Consider the following 18,205-nt stretch of genomic DNA (forward strand, 5'->3'; position numbering starts at 1 on the left):
TTAAATGTGCTAATTCTGAGATGTATGTTAGACCTTTCATTGCTTTCATACCAAGCAAACTTCTTTTCAGTTTACTATTTAACCCTGGACCCACACTCTGTCTCTCTCTCCCTCTCCTCGGTTCTGCCTGACTCCATGTGTCCTCTGCTGTCCCTCCACGTCTCTCTCTGCCGTTGCCGGTTCCACTTCCATTTTCTATCCCTGTCACGTTCTCTCGCCCCTGATGGTTCCCCTTGTAAACACTTCTTCAGTTGCAGTTTGTAACTTTTATATAGTACCCCGGTCATCCCAGTCCGATGAATACCATTTCCTTCCACTGCTAAGATCAGTTGCGGCGACTTGATGCATGCAGTGTCTTATTTAGACGAGTGAGCTAATGTGATTCAGGATCTCAGTGGCTAGGTCAATAACGTAAAGCTCACGTCAGGTGGGATCATGTTTTTCAATTGTTTTGTATTTTGTGTTTAATTTTATTTTTATTTGAATTATTACTCCTCACCACTTAATAAACCCAGCAATCCCGTCACTCTAATAGTTAATGTCATATCTGAATACCTGTCATTCTAGTTCCGTACTAACACATCCAATGTACTCAACTGTCACTACCATATACATATTCCTAGACAGCAATCAAACAAGACAAATAATAGCAAAAGCTGGGTGCCAACACCAGCACAATCAAATCCCGGACATAACAATAAAATAACTATACACAGAGTAATATTACAGTTTGTTAAGCCATCCACTAACCAAATGTACAGAACTAAATCAGCCACCTAAGCAAAACCTGAACAAAACCACAAGTACGTGATGAGAATAATGTTAACAGCATCCCAGTTAGCAAGCATTATTCTGAAAACTAATACTGAACATTGTGATCCCACTGAGTAGGGTGAGGCCCACCTACAAAGTGTTTCGGCACCTTGCTAGGGATGGTAAGTGACGTACAACTTCTAAAAAAAAATAAAAAAAAGAATAACTTCAGACAAATTACATAGAAGTTTTCTACTATCATCTACTCTCGACCCCCTTCCGTATTTCCTTATTGTCCTTTTACACACTACTTTAATGTCTGGAGGGCTTCCTCAACAACTTTCGCTCATATGTAAGACAATACATAATCACACTGTGTTTTCTTTAACAAATTAGCAGTTCATTCTAGTGAGCAGACATCTCCCATGCCGTTCCAAAGGCCTCTCCTTTGATTTACTCGTGTAGTTAACTTCCAGTTTTCTTGCAATATTTCATTCCATTCCATTGGCAAGGTTTTGAGAGCATTTCCAAGAAATGTAAATGAAGAGCCAAGACCTGTGCAATGAGGTGTAAATGTGAGCAGTAGGCAACTGACCAAACTGGCTGCTTGGGTGCTTTAGGTGGCCCGACACCTAACTGACACCACGCAGGCCAAGCAACATGATTGGAATGAGGACAGTAGGCAACCATTTGGTCTCTTTGGCACAATTGGTCAACGTGTCCTAGGTCTCTCAGTATTTACGATGCTTAATGTACGTTTTACAATGCCAACAAGTGTTTTGAATTTTTCACTTCCAAGCCTTGGCAATTTCTCCCATTCACCTGCATTTATTTATCCTGCCTAAGAATGGCATGCTTAACCGGCAGGCAACATTATGCATGCCAACAATTGTGTAAAATAAAGGTGCTACTTGAGCAATTTTTCACTTAAAACATTTTCATTATTTTGTGGGGATACTATCAACAATGTGCAGTCTTTTCCCTCATTTTCTTGCCTGGTTTTGTCGCATTCGTATTGTTGCAAATATTTACAATTTCTAATTGTGTTTCACATCTCTAATATATGTGAATGCCAGCACAAAACAACTTGCATGACTCGTGGTGACACTGGTACCACCTGTAAGAAGCTGTGTCACAGCTATACAGGGATGACAAACAGCAGCCTTCTTGGTGATGCATCCACGGAAAGTCTTGCTTGTCTTATCCGTGTTTTTTGCATTTCTTGTGTTTGTTCTTTATTGCTCAATGGCTGGAAACTGGCACAACAAGGCCTAGTTGCTGCATTGCTGGCTGGCTGCCCCTTGGATATAGACCAACTACTTCACTGGCTGAGAAGCTGATTGACGCAGAAATCGTTGTTCATGTCATAATTTCTGCTCATTCTCCCCCTGTTTCTACTGGTATGCCACTAGAGTGCAGCAACAGCGCTGAACCTGTTTCAGTGGATGGTAAGCAGTGTGATGATGCCCTACTTACCACAGATAAAGATGGCTCATCTGCCATCAAGTGTTGACAATCCCGCTCTTATCCATACCCTAAAGTCTTGAATAGGATTTACTTGCACTAATGCTCCTCTTACTTATTCAACCAACACTTTTACGACACATCAGTATCTCTAGGTCCCAGAAGTTCCCAATCACCTACGGTTTCACACAGGTTTCCATCTTGTCTCTAGTCAGATTTAGCCACTACATAGAGCCCCTTGTGATCCTACTCACTTGTATACAGCATCAGAATTCAACAATATGCCAATGCTACATAATTCTACTTGAAAGTATCCTCTGTTACAGGCATCAAACGCCTCAAATACTGACTATACCAGTTCCAGTCCTGGATATCCGGCACCCACCTGAAGCTCAGCTTCACCATACTATCATTTCTGCTATTCACCCAATGGACACCAGACCTCACCCTGAAGGAACAACTTGCCAAGAAATCAAATATAGTCTTGCTCCAGCTCTCTCTACTAAAGAGCGTGAAACCACCTTCCCTTTGCCCTCCACTCTCAAAACAGAAGGAGATTTAAAAACTGCTGTTCAAGCTCTTTTACTCACACATTTGGATGAAGGCAATGACCAGCTCCCTGGCCTCCCAGGGACCACACAGCCACCCTAAACCCAAGGGCATCATGTACACTGCAGAATGCCTCAAAGGACCTGAAAATAAACACAACACCTACTATGATGGAACTCCATTGGCTGCCCTTCCCAGCGTGCATCAGCTTAAACCCCAGCTACATCATCTAAAAAGTCAACATGACTGGCACCGCTGCCTTTTGCGCAGACACCTTCACCACCTCAGGTGGCTCTCGACATCCATGCTGCCCAGACATCATCAGACTGGAAATGAGACAGCAAAAAAAAATAAAAGGTAAACTAAAGCAAGAGGCCTTACACAACGCATTCAGCACATGCAACAATCGCATTTTCACCAGGATCACTTGAACCACAGCACATTAGGAAAGAGCACTACATCACAACGCAAAAAAAGTCAGTTATCACTCTCAGACACTAGCTAGCTCCATGAGCATTTGTAGACAGCATCTTTGCCTTTGACCGTGCATACCACTCCGATGCCCTTCTGTTTGGTTCATGATATACAAATGCCATTTACAAACATACCTGCAAGCTTACTTTTTCTCTAAGTTGTCAGGGCCTCTTCCAACCATCATGAAACTCTTATCATGTAACTTTGCTTTTGAGGGCAATTATTGTAAAATATATTTTACCTAAAAAAAACAAAATGAATTGCTACTACTGCGGCTCAGAAACCACTCACGTTTCCATTTATTAGAGTACAGACACCTTAGTGACTTGGTGTGAGATCCTAAAACAGATTAGGTGAAAACTTTCCCCCTACCTGAGGGTTGGTTGTGATGTAAAAGCCTGAAACACCTGCTTTCTCCAGAGTGCTCTGCTGATCCACCACCTTCTGATCCAGCTCCAGGACGATTTTTTCATCCATCATGCGCTGTTCATCCTTAATGCGCTGCTCCAGAGCCTAAAGAACACCACAATTTTGATATCAGGATATTAATCTCGAATCACTTGTTTCAGATTTTCTATGGTCAACTTCTCTTTGTATGCATGGGCCTGAGGTCAACAGGTAACGTCAATTATATGTAAGAGGAGATCACGCCTCTGTCAACACCCAAACCTTCACCTGCCAAGCCGTCCTACCATGAATGCCTTTTGCTAGTCCCACCAACTACACATTCTTTGGAATCCGAGTTTCTGTAGGTCTCTACAGATGCTAAACCTAAAGTGCAAGAGGACTGGGTTTAGGTCTTTTGCTAGGGTGGTCGGCTAAACCTTATTATCTTGTTCTTGTGTTAGTGAGTGGTAGACATTCTCCAAGCAGCTTAGACCACCTTTAGGTTGTCTTTGAAGAATATGCGTTATAAATTTTAAATAAATAGAGACGAAGAAATAAAAAGGCGAATCCACTGGGGACAGCAAACATTATAGAAAATTGTAAAATGGTGGCTTTTCTTTTTCAGGCATGCTTCGCGGCATTTAAGAGGTAGTAGCCAAGACTCACCTGTATTGTGGGCAGAGGAAAGTAAATAATTTGGACAGCGGAAAATAGAAGCCAATATACATGTATTCTGAGAATAGAATTAGGAGTCACTGGATATGAAAAAAGTGTGAAAGCCGGGCAGAGCAAGGCAAACGTTGTGGCCGTGTTACAACGGGGTGCTGAACTCAGACCACAGGTGCCAAAAGCATGTATAACGTGAGGGCACAGAACTGTGAGAGAGGGCAGCAGTCAAATGCCAAAAGAGGTGCCCCTGGGGGAGACTAGGGCTGCGGAGGGAGCATGCACCTCAAAGCGTCAAGAACAATGGTGGGAAAATAGGACTGTGTTCCAAAGCCGGACTTCTCTGCAAATAAAATCCGAAGGTAATGTCTGCTAAAGGGACTGCAGTGGGGAGGGGGTTTCCAGTAAATAAGCACTAATCACTAATTGTGCCAATAAGGAATGGTGAAACTTGTCGACTAATAACTAGGATGGTGAGATACTAATTTCCCTTCCACATCCATTTCATTTTAACCATACCTGAAAAACCCACAAGTAAATAAATCATCTGAGATTAAAGAATAATTCACAAGGTCTAAATGATGACATCTCATGGAACCAACTCAATTCAAATAAATATGGCTAGCCGGCAGGGTCCTCCTTTTTTCTGACACTTTAGGCATTTTTAAATACCTACTGTAAATACTGACGATTGATCCTGAAATTATTCAGGATGGGCCACCAAAGATGAAAATTACCAAGATACACCATTTTTTTTCTATTGTTAGATTCATCCATCAGTCTGGGAGATCATCATAATACTCACTTTTCTCATGTATATGAGTTCATATATTAAAATTAGGCATATTGTATGTTCTCCCATTATCGACTTTGAATCACTAGAACCTGTAACAATATGTCTCCACTAAATATAGTGACGATTTCAGACCCCATTGAATTTTTAAAATTTAAGATCATAGATAACATTGTTGGAAAGATACAGAATGTTTTAGAAACTACTATGTCATTAGACAGCCGTATGATGAAGTATGGCGTACTATGTGATATGGCCAGAGGGGGGCATCATGATGCACGAAGCAAACAAGGAAGAAACACTACTGTTTCATACCGCCCGTCTCCCCTTTCCTCAAGTCACCAGCGAAGAAATGGAAAATCTAACAACCAAGACGTTTACTAAATAAGTGAGAAAGGGAGGCCTCTAAATACAAAAATATAGACCTCTAATTTAAAACATCTCCAACCATTTTTACACATAGTATTTTTATTTCAGGGAGATGTTCTCTGTGCTCTCATATGAGGCCTCTCGCTCTTAACAACAGAATAATTTGGTGATCAGACATGTGAATATTTTTAGCCCACTTTTCGATCTTAGTGCAGTGCTAGCACAGTTTTACAGTGTCACATCATTATATTCGCATGTCTTGTTTTGCAGTGTAAAAACTATTACATGCATTTGTTTGCATTGTTTGTCTATGCGATGACGACACACTATGATCATTGAAATAGGAGGTACACAAAGATCATTATAGACCTGATGAAAGCCTTAGACCTTTACTGGCAATTAAGAAGGCAAGAAATAGGATGGTGGGATACTGATTTCCCTTTCCCATACTTTTATTTTTAATCTAATCGGAAAAACCCAAAAGTAAATACACTAACGTGTATTTCAAGATAATTTTATATCCAGGAACATGGTTACCTCGGATACCATTCACAAAATATTATTTGCTCCCATTCCAGTTGTTGAGCCCATCCCGATGGGATTTATGTCGGGATATAGACAAACACGATGATGAAGAATGCCACAAACTGCTGACAAGGCCTGTATTTTTTAACAAGCATTGGCTGTGACAAAATCTTTGACTTTTACTAGATAAAACCATCATCTCGTTCTTTGTGCTGCTGCTTCTTCCACATGTTCAATTTTTTGTCTTTTCTGACTTCTCCTCAAAACACAATAACAAGGCCACCTGCTGGGCTCTATTTCTTCTGGATAATTAGCCACGTGGAAGCTGCTCAGGCCCTATGTCTCATACTGAGTAGTGTCATCGCATAAATTGCATTTACAAAACCCAGTGAGACACACAACGCTCGCAGGTGGTTCATAAAGAACAGTAAAGGGACAAAACTGGTTTAGGGGGTCCAAAGAGATAAATCTTTAGGTATACATCTCTTCTGTCGGTAATGGGGTGTGATGACTGCAGCAGGACTGGGTGACCTTTGGGTAGAGCTTTAGTGATTTTTTCCTTTTTATTATGTACAAATTAGGCAGTAGCTCAATAAGGTTTTCATAGAACAGATGTAGCTCCCTATGATACAAAAGGTAGGAAACCTTTAACTATAGTTTCCAAATATATGTTTTTCAAAACAGTAATTTGCCTCCAGGAAACGTGGGCAATAGACCTCCCTGATTATATTATTATTCATAAACCAGCAATTCCTTCCTAATTATGCCGTATATATGAAGGTCGCTCGATATTGTGCAATACAAAAACACATGGAAATACCTCGGAATCTTTACTCGATCCAAGTATTTACTATGTATTAAAATGTTATTACCTAGACCTGAACCCAAGGCATGCAAATGTTTATTGCTCAGTAATATTTACATTTCCATACAAAACAATGGAAGCAGCACTATGTAAGTAATAACTCAACCTATTCAAATTACTCAGAATAGAATCTAACATTTCATGTTTAGAGTCCAAGGCAAGAGATCAATGCTCCAAATATGCAGGTGCTCATTTGTGGTCCGAGTAGCATTCTTTGTTCCAGTCTTGCAATACAAATGTGAAAGACAAACACAGCCAACATGTTTTGTCCTACAGACAATGGGACTTCTTCAGGGAACATTATTGTGATCTAAAAAAACAATTCTTACGTTTTATTAACTTTCATGCTTGACCTCAATGTGCTCTGCAAGTCCCCTGCACCTGCATCCTCAGGTTGAACATTTGGTTATAGTCACATGTCAAATGCTTTCATAGGAATATTTTTATGTGCCCTGAAGAAGTCCCATGGTTTTGGAAAAAATGAAATGGTATGTTCTATTCTGAGTAATCTGAATAGATTGAGTTATTACTTACAGAGAGCCTCTTCTATTTTTTTTTTTTGCATGTTTTTATGTCAATTGTTTTTTTTTGGAGCGGTTAGCCCAGGGAGTGGGGCACCTGCGTTGTGAAATAATTTGGAGTGCGGCGACATATACCATAACCATTCTCAATGCTTACATTTCCCTTGGTATACCTAATGATATATCAGAGATTGAAATCTGGAGTAAAAAGTGTGAATTAAGTTAAAGGAACACCTCATGGAAATCATACTTGGATATTCGAATGTTAAATCTTTGTCTACTGTTTGTATGATATGGAAAGATGAAGATCAATTCAAAGCATGGGGACTACTTGAAGCCGTAATCACTAATTCAACAGCAAATAAGTGGTGGAAAAGTATAATAGCTGAGGTAACAGAGTTGGGATCTATAATTGAGAATGGTAGAACTAAATACTCAGACTGCATGTACTCAAATTAGTTCAAGGGGGGCTCTACAACCCATTACATACATATTTCATGTGTCTCGTTTTCTCTTACTCCTTCCTTATATGGTAGTGGTTTCTAGAAATTTAAGCAATCAAATACTGATGTGGCAATGTTGCAAAACTTATGTATCCTATCTATGCTGACTCATCCACAGATGGAGAAATGTTGGTAGCAAAATAATTCTTACATTTCTTGGACACTTCATAAGAATGCATAGTTACACATACATTTATTTCCATTGTAGATCGATTTCATCCCTTTTTACGCTGATGTGTTGGATTTCTATGGGAAACTGACTAAATATTTAGTTACCAACAATTCAGCTTGGTGATGATTTGGCTCCTTAGTTATAGGCGGTAAAAGCGAAATATATCCGTGAATGAGGAAGGACTGCCATTGGTCCTTGAATGCACTCATTCGTGGACAGTTTTATAAAGCTGCTAGAGCTAATGAAATTGTACTATCCAGAAAACACCAGTGTGGTTTGAGTTGAGCAGCTAGAGATGTTTATGAGGCCCAAATATGGACAACCATGACAATGGCTGCTTCAGCTTGAAACACCTGGGAGTTCTGGAGAACTGGTAATAGATTCTCTGGTCCAGTGTTCCAGAGGATAATGGTCTCCATTACTGGGGAATGATGGATCAATTGTGTCACATATGTACTCTACGAATGAAGGTCAGTGTACTTCTGAGACAGAGCTGATCAAACTTCTTTCATCCCAAATCCTCCCTCCCTCTGCATCAATGATATAAAAGCTTATGAAAAGTGGAAGAGTAACCAAAGCACAGGGTCCTGATGAATTGCCAACCGTGGTCCTAAACCAGAACCCCGAGGCTTGAAGCAATCTTACTGGACCTCTTTTTGCCACTTGTTTCGGTAAATTTCCAATCTTGGAAGACAGTAATTCTCCCCAACCAAAAGGATGACCCACACTAATCTGCCATTCCTGATGAGATGTATACATTATTTGCAGTATTAGTTCTGTTAACCATGAAGCAAACTAGCTTCTGCTGAAACCTATCTACTCTGGATGTTGCTTCTGCCAGGCAACTACTCTCTGAGAAATATGCAGTGAGGAAAGAGCTGTAGTGCAATCTGGCTGCCATGCCATAAAAATTCTCACAGATCTGTTAAGAATTTTATTTGCCCGCCATTTTGATAAAATGAGATGGAAGGAGAGCAAATCTAGAGATGCCAGTTTCGTTCTATTTCGACTTATTAGTCAACAGTTCAAAATACCACGGTTCCAACTATACTTAATTTGTTCTTAGCCACACTGAATACAATCTTGCTATATAAAGAACTTAAACAATTTGTGGATTATGATCACACCGAGAAGCATATCTCATTTGGTTATTGCGATATAATAAAAGCAACATATTTGATTTATACTGGTTGAAATCATCATCTAGTCCCTTGTGCTGCTGCTTTTTCCAAATGTTCAATATTTTGTCTTTTCAGACTTCTCCTTAAAACAGTATTTTGTTTAATGTGGAGTTTCAATCCAAGTAAAACTAGGTAAAGTGATCAGTAGTGGATCTTGGCTAGAGTTTAAGAATATTACAAGTTTAAATCAAAAGATTTTATGTCAAGAGGCTGCAGCAGAGTGAGCCTATAAATTAAGTTTGAAACATTTTTCAGAACTGGGCCTCACTGAGCCTTTACATATAGGTACATAAAAACTTAAAAGAAGAACATTGGCTCCTATACAAACATGGTATCATATTTAAGATCAGCTGTACCACCTACATGACCCCTAGAAATTGCATCTCCCTCAGCGTGCGGGCTGAGGTAGCAACCACCTCAAGTGGCCAGCATCAGGAGCAATCACTTAATCAGTCACGAAATATAAAACAAAAATGGCAGGTCTTCTCCATCAATGCACCAAGGATGGGGAACAACATCCCCATCAATATTAGAACTGCACCTGCTCTCCTGTAACTCAGAAAAAAAGAAAAGAGAAAACTCTTCAATAGAAACATTACACCCTTACGAACCAACAGCCATAGATGTGCTGCCTTCTTGTAAGCAATTATTAACCATGTTCGAAGGACTCATATACTCTGTTAAGTGTTCCACTGCTATCTAGCTACATTTGTACTTTATAAATACCATGCACACATGCATCCTGAGGCTGGCAGGTTACCCTAAAAACAGTATGATTTGTTCACTGGTCCAGGTACAACAATTCAGTCTTCTCTAAAGACAACCACTTCAGAAGTGTAAGATGAGCTTACAATGGACCGTAAGTGGTCCCAGCTTACCAAATAAATGTTAACATTTGGAAGGTCAAACTGTCATACCTCTAGTTCCCTCTGCTGGGCTGCTTTGAGAATCTGCACATTGTGAGGCTTGCAGGACTGCATGGCTTCTTTATGTCTGCGCAGCAGGTCTTGCTTGAGTGCTATAGATTTTGAAAGATATGTTAAGCATTTATAGTTACCTAAAATAACTGTTCCATTAACAAAGCTTACCTACTAGATCTACTCCAGATTGCAATAGTCAATCCACCCAAAAAAATGGACTGTTACCTTGTTTCTTCATGTATTCGTGAACACGGTCATCAACATATTTTTTGCAGTCTTTTGTTGCAATATTTTTAATTTTTCACTGTAAAGACACTGTTTTCTGAGCATTTGAGCTTTCACAAAAATGTCTTGTATTGGGTGCCCCATTTCAAGGAAGCAGAATGAGGCAGGTGGCATGCAACACACTTAGTTAATGTATTTTCCAATAAGATGCCCTTAATCTTGCCAGGTTCAATACATATCTTATCATCTAAATAGTCAACTTATTTTGGATTGATACTGTAATGCAGATGGAAAACACTTGTATTGAGTTTTTGCAAGAATTTGAGGAAATTGCAATTATCAGAGTCCTGGAATAGAAACAAATCATCAATGTAGCGTAGACTGAGTATTCTATGATCTAGGTACATTTGATTGCTTTCATGTCATGCTACATTTCCTACCCAAAATTCCACAACCAATTTTTCATAACTTGGAGCAAAACGAAAAGCAATGAATAGCAGCATAAACATTAATGTGGATGCTATTGTGGATTTAATTACTTGGACAGGGTCAATATGCATGGGCAAGTTTAAAGAGGTGCGGTCTCCCATTTATAGTTATGACTGAAACCGTAGTACATGGAAAGGCATATTTTTGTCTGTGTGGTAAAAAAGCTCTTTGAACTTGCACAGAGACCAGGGGGAATTACTTTGCCCAGTCTGCTGTGAATACACAACTCTCACCTTGCCCCAGAGACAAGGGTGTCCCTCCATCTTCCCTTCCCAATCTTGAAAAAAAGCAGAAGATGGTTAATGTCACAACTACTTTTGATAAGGTGGGAGGTTTAAGTAGCCTCTACTCAACCGTATTGCTCACATCATTTGCAGGTCATTGGGTCAACAGTGCACTCCACTCCTTTGCCCAATGTTGGGGGGCTTGGCAGTCTCTCTTCCCCACCCTATTTCCAAATTTCGGGGTGGGAGGTAGTTGGTTAGCTCCCTGCCCTGCCCAAGGGGGGAGGAACGGGGGATTATAAACGCAAACCAAAAAATAGACTGACTAGGTAACAGATACCCTTGTGTCTTTGTCATGAAGGGCACAGGGTAGTTGTGAACTGCCCACTCCTCCACAGCCCATAAAATTCTGTAGAGTACAGAGGCACAGAGAAGCTACCCAAGCATCCTTTTGGCTACCCTCTACAGAGCCCCTGATCCACCTGTGTCCAGAGTCACTGATCCAAGCTACAGGGCAAATAAGGGACTGAGAAAAACTCTATACTGCTGATTTTTTAAAAAAATCTCTACTGATGTTCAAACGTATCAAACAAGACAAAGTAAAACCCACCATCACCCCGCCTAAGAGTAAAAAGAACACACTCCAGCCCTGGGAAAGGCAGATGTGGGGTTAAATGCAGCCCTTCGGTTCAACTAGGTAAAAAAATAAATTAAACAAATTTTAAAAACACACACACATACACACATCTTCCTCCACCCTCACTGTCCCAGGTCATGGAGAGCTCGCGAAAAATTATACAATCCCCTCTTCCCTCAGACAAGGTGGGGGAGGAAAAAAAGAATAAGCAACAAAAAAAAACTCACCACCCAAAAAATGGACAAAGTAAGGCGGCAGTAAAGATACAAATCCCACATTCAGGCAACATCAGTAAAGAAGCAAAAAAAAGAAAGAATAGGAAAAATATATATATATATGAACCACTACACACACTAAATAATACTTTTCCTTCATGAGGCAATGGCCACAAAATAACCCCCCCTCGATATGGCCAAGTATGAGGGAGTGCAGAAATCTCTTCACCGTATGGGCAAAGTTGGGTAAAAGGCAGTAAATACTTGCAGCCTTGGGCAAATCACACATGCCATCCGCCGTTGCTCAGATGGAGGTGGGGGAGGTATAAAAGTAGATAATGATCCCCCACCCCTTAGGGCAAGGCAGGATTATAGTCTAATACACACCCTGTCATTTCGTGACAAGAGCGATTGACACGATCAAAACTTTCTGGAGAACACAGCTGCCAGATGATGTCCTTTGCCTAATGAAGAAAAACCAAAAGAAGTCAGCTACAGAAAAAGAAATGTTTTGACCGTTTTGATGCAAAATAGTGATTGGTTAAGTGTCAGGTGACATCAAAAGACAATTCCAGACTGTGTTTCTGGTTAAGAAAGGGATCATCCTCTCACCTGGTAAGTACAAGTCGAGGAATCTACACAAAAGCAAGAGATGAAGACCTTTGAGCACGAGATGGGGGCACTGGGTGGAAAGTAGGTCCTGAGATACGATGTCCCCATTAAGCACACACAAAGATTTAAAGATGAGTTTGTCAATTGACAGCCAATGAAGGGACTCTAAGTTAGTCTAGTGGAAGTTCAAAGGCGTAGAATAAGGAGCATGCAGGCAGCAAGTTTTAAATGACCAGCAATCTTGCAGTTAGGCATGTAGGCGGGCCCAGGAGGATGTTGTTTCTATAAGATCAGTGAGCTGAATTAGGTGCCTGGACAACCGGGCTACTAATGCATGGTGGAAGTTAAAGAAGAATTTTCTTCATGTTTATAAGGAGTGTGTAGCAGGTAGCAATGATTTTCTTTACACCGGGGGCAAAAGGCAAACAAAAAACGGTAGTGTAAATGGTCACCCTTAAGCCCTTGACTGTAGGACTTATATGGCCTAGAGCAGAGATCCAACAGATAAAGCCCAAATCAAGATTTATCACGGACTCAAAAATCCACCCACCTACGTAGGTGATAAAGAACGTTAAAATGTCTTTGGTGCAGAGGATACAATAATGATCCTCCACCTGTGAGGACAGGAGAGGGCACTTAATACCCTAACAGGAAATAAAAAAGCTTTTGACATTGGCGAAGCCTGGAGGAGGCAAGTAGAAGGCCATCAAATAGCCTGGTCTTGGACAAGGAAAAGGGACAAACATACATTCTGGAATTCGGGGGCACCAAATGTATTCTCAAACCACCCCTTCTCCTTGACAAACCTTAGGGTAGATGGGTTTAGTTGAAAAAAAAAAACCACAAATAACACGTTCCCCCTGCTCTTGGGCAGGACCAGAAGTCAAAGGGACCAAAATGCTGCCTAACAAAAGGCACACCCGTGGGGTTATTCATTTATTTATTTGGTTTTATACTGGCACGAACAAGTCCATGAAGGGCATCAAAGACTGCCTTATGATAATTACAGGTTTTACATCAAAGTCAGCAATAAAAATAATAATGCTTGGAAGATACGTAAATTCATTAGGACATACTTCACAGGAGAAGTAATAGGGTGGAGTATATCATAGTTCAATCTAAGACCTATTCCAAAATGTATCCTTGCACCACTTCATTAAACGACATTATAACATTCCCAAACTTGAGGCAACCTAACATCTGACAGATCAAGTATCATTTCAGAACTTGAATTAGTAGATACAATTTTTCAAGTAGCATTGAAAGAACACGATCCACTAGAAGATTAATAAAGACATTTTTTTAAGAGGCAGCATATCAGTGAGTTCTTAAAAACTGAAGTAATGAGCTAGCCTCAAAGGTATAGGCGGAGAGTTAAATAACTCAGGGATGCGGTTTGAGAAAACCCCAGAAGCAGAAGATTATTTTTTTGAAGCGTTGGACCTGTAGGCAATAATTTCCTTTCCACCATTCAGGAGCCTCCAGAGAGGACAGTTATTTGAGACCTACTTAAAGACATTTATGTGTAGTGTCTTGTATTACATGCACGCCATTTTATAAACTCTTCTTGGTACAATGGGGAGCTGCTTTAAACAAGGGAGAACAAGTATGATATGATCGTATCTATGAAGCACGAAACGAACCGTACAGAATTAGGACACCTTCTCTTTTTTAGGTAGCCCAGTGAGAGAGGTATTACCTTAATCTAGGTGTGATATGGCAAGTGAACGTACAGCTGTTGTGTGGCTTCAGCAAGCAAGGTTTGCATTTTAGAAAGCACTTTAAGTTGGTAAAATGCTTGTTTGCCATATTTTTACTGTGGGATTTAAGCTCAAGTCGCTGATTGTACAATCTGATGTTAGAAAACAGCTGACTGAGTTACACTGGTCACGTTTTCACATATGAGAAAGTTTAAAAAATAAACATACAAAGCAACGTTTTTAATTGTTCATGAACATCGAAAAAGAGAAAAAAAGCCGCCTCTTCCTTCATCAAGGGAGGGTGAATAAATATAAGTGAGCCATTGTAACATGGGCAGGGGGTTACACACTCTACCCCTGCCCTTGAACAAGGCAGAAAAAAACCCAACGTCCTGACCTTTGACAATGTGAGAAAGGGGAAGTTGCCCGTTGTCGAATTAACAGTGGAATAATGTATGGCCCAGGCCCTTAGACGAGGTGGGGTGGAAAAAAAACATACATCCTGCCCTTAAACATCGGAAGAGAGATGAAAAAGGCCCACGGTTGGCTAAAGATGGAGATTCAATGAGAAACCACCTCCATTGGGCAAAGGAGGCATGAGAAACAAAGGAATTTGTGACAGGTTTGAGGGAGAAATAGTGCCTAAAGCACAAAACCTAAAAGACATAAATGCACAAGTTACGGTGAGATCTTAATACTTTTACTACCCCACCCTCTAAGGTCCTCAGTCAACCTTAATTCCCATTCAGTCACAAACTGTTTCCAACAGCAAATTATTTTCACAAATTTAAAAACATTTACACCGATGATAAAGAGACTTGGCCACCCACTTTTTTTTTTAATCATACAAATGTATTTTTTTCTCTCCTTTCTGCTTATCCTAAGCACAGCATAAACGGAACATTAACATACATCTCTTTGAGATGTATCATAATTATACCGCACATATTGTTATGTCACATTAATAATACAATTTAAATCGGTCCCAGATCTTATGACACATCAATGGTCATGCTATTCAGTTTCGGTCAGGCGTGCGGTGTGCATGGTGCCCCTATACTCCACACATTTTCTGCATAACTTAGTGCACTTATGTGGGCAGTCTGGAGCCCTTTATACTGGAAATTCCAGTGTCATAAAATGATAAATACTCTGTTCCCAGTCATCTAAAGTTGACAGGTTTTTCACTACTTCATGCTTTGGCAACCACAAGTGCAACACTGCCAATTGATACCTACTGACACCTAAATCAGATGTGACATGGAGGAGCTTGGATTTGGGGTCTGGGATTAGATGTCACCCTCTAACTTTCTTCACTGTAACTAATAACCCCTCGCAGTTTGGTTGAAGCTCAAGGCATGTTCCTATGGTGTGGATAAAGTATCCAGGGGCCACACTGCAATTCAGGCAATCAGAATATTGAGCCCAATCAAATTTCCATAGCTTGGTATGTGAGATGTATGTAGAGTGAAGAAATTAGTATTGGATGTTTCTAAATTGTGGCTTCTTGCCATTCCATCTCATCAAGATCCCCAACATCTTGTTCCCATGCCTGTTTAAGCGAGTCAAAAGCGTATGGGATATGGAGGATGAGGGAGCAGTAAAAAATGTTATCACAAGTGCTGCTGTTCATATCAAAGTTTACGTTTTTCTTCAGTGAGTTGTTCTTAACTTAAGTGTTCTCTTTTCAGATCTCCGTTTACAGCAGACGGTGTTCCATTGCTGTAAGTCCAAAGCTGGAGAGGTCATTATCAATAGACTTAACCCTGATTATTTATTATGTAACTAAATGCACACATTAAATGCATAAGGAATGCAAACAAACAGTTGTAGTAATTCATATCCCCCTCAACAACAAAATCAGAGCAAATGTACAGATTTTTTGAAGACAAATGATCACATAAGCTCTTTATAATAGTTATGTGTGCATCAAAAAGTTCCAATTTCTCCTCGTAATCAGTCATCGTTTCAAATTAGTACTGCAACGTACAAAACAATGAGGTTATAACTTGTTTTAAATTATAATGTCTCAAAATTATAGAAGCAATATTGCTCTCAGACTGTGATCATCTGCATCCTTTTAATCTTTGCAACCCCATCCAACCTCTATTTCTCTGTGTATATTTTCCCATCCCAATTCTTGACCGCTGTTAAGAACTTTCCCCAGTCGTCTTTGTTTTTCTCTAGGTTTCTGCCGTCCCTTGGAGCTCATCCACTTCCCTTCAACCATTCCTACTTCTCGTCCTCCCCAATCTGATTAATCCTCCCTTCACCTCAACAGTAACACTCTACGCACGCCATCAGGGATGGACTGGGAAGCCCGAGTGGACATGAGCAGTGTAGAAGGACCTATGTGAGCGTAGAGCTTTTTTTTTAACAAGATGTCTGGGAGAGAAGAGCTGCAGCACCAATGGCGTCACCCACAGCTCGGCTTCAAAAACATGTTTACCTTAAGAGCTGCTAATAAGTAAAAAGGTTAACACCTGTAGTGAAACACCCTTGCTTAGTAAAAGATTGAGCCTGAATTTGCCTGGGACTTGCCACAAAGCCTTTAATGAAGATGGACAATCCTTCCCTACCTTAGCAAGGCTGAGTCAATAGTCAGTCCATCCCCGAGTGCCACAGCAGCCTATTTTGACATCATAAATGCTATTTCAGGACTCTGCAGTTAGGTGGTTTGCAGAATCAAGTGACTTGCAAAACACGTGTTCCCTCATCTGTATAAATGTAACATACTACGCTTGATGCAAACGTTTTTAAATCTGTGTTTAAAAAGAAAAAAAAAAAAAAGTGATCTGAAATACAATTAATGGAAAACACCAGCAAATATTCAATATGCAATGCTTTATAAATGACTTAGTTATATTGTGATATATTTCAGTTTTTATTTTAACATGGAACGCTTGCTCCTCACCTCGGTGCTCGCCATGCAGCTGAAGCCGTTGGTTATAAAGGTTTTTCTCAGTTAGGTGCTGGATCTCGAGCAGGCCTTGTACAATTTCAAACACTGTGCCATCGATCAGTGCCAGAGCCAGGTCACTGAGGATCGTGTAGGATAAACGCTGCTGGCATGAGCTGAAGAAGCAAAATAAGCAGGTTAAGAGGATGGGGGCTTGTGTCAGCAGGACGCAAAGCGGTCCAATGCTCCCCAGACTCAAAGAAAAGCTGATGGCATGGAGTTACAACTACATCTTGGGACTCTCAGAAGGGTGAGGAAAATGAGGCACAGTAAAAGACAAATGAAATGAAAAGTAGAACATGAAAAAGCAAGATGGAAAAAGGTAAAATGAATGAAAGTATGTGAAAGAATTAGAGGGAGAATATGGGAAAATGGTTTTGAGAACATCTGCTGCAATTCATGCTTGATGGAGGCGTGAGTGGGGTATAGGTCCACAATTGCCTTTTTAAGTACACAAGTGCCTGCAAGGACTAAAAATGCTCTGAGTCAGCACTCCCGGATTTGAGAAGGCTGATGCACTAGGATCCTTTCAGAATAACTACCCAATGCAGTGGTTCGTATTTACTACTATTTACCTGCAGGCAATTTTTTAGTGCTTAGAAAAATAGGATCCATGTATAGTGCAGCTGCTTGTAGTGGTGGCAGAAAACACAGACTATGAGTAAGAAAAAAAAGTAGTAGAGCACATCATATATCAAGGAACTGTTCAATGCGCGCCCCGCGGACGCCAGTTATTAACTAGTGAATAGCAGCACGGGCAGCTGTTTACTTGACAGAACACCAATATTCAAAAAGGTGTTAAACTGGCAAGTATTTATTTGCATATTAATTGAAGTAAAGAAAAAGAAGCAAAAGAGGTGCCTTGCAATACTTATCTTAACGAATATGTTTATTTTTATAGACACTGTGCAACCAACAGGTAAAATATGATAACATTCAAAAAGTGTATTTTACTAACATGCAGCAGCGTTTCACCTTTGCACATCAGATAACATCACTGTT

The 18,205-nt window shown here is 40.2% G+C and overlaps 1 protein-coding gene across 1 annotated transcript in view; it reads right to left on the bottom strand.

Annotated features, from left to right (window-relative positions):
- LOC138266079 (protein DGCR6-like) overlaps positions 1-18,205 on the bottom strand; it is a 66,364-nt gene that overhangs the window by 35,629 nt on the left and 12,530 nt on the right. The window contains exons 2-4 of the mRNA XM_069214441.1: positions 17,159-17,319; positions 10,140-10,240; positions 3,613-3,753 (exon numbers count right to left, since the gene is read on the bottom strand). Coding sequence (XP_069070542.1) covers positions 3,613-3,753; positions 10,140-10,240; positions 17,159-17,319 — 403 coding nt within the window. The remainder of the gene's footprint in view (positions 1-3,612; positions 3,754-10,139; positions 10,241-17,158; positions 17,320-18,205) is intronic.

The sequence above is a fragment of the Pleurodeles waltl genome, chromosome 11, assembly GCF_031143425.1.
Source record: "Pleurodeles waltl isolate 20211129_DDA chromosome 11, aPleWal1.hap1.20221129, whole genome shotgun sequence".
NCBI lineage: Eukaryota > Metazoa > Chordata > Amphibia > Caudata > Salamandridae > Pleurodeles > Pleurodeles waltl.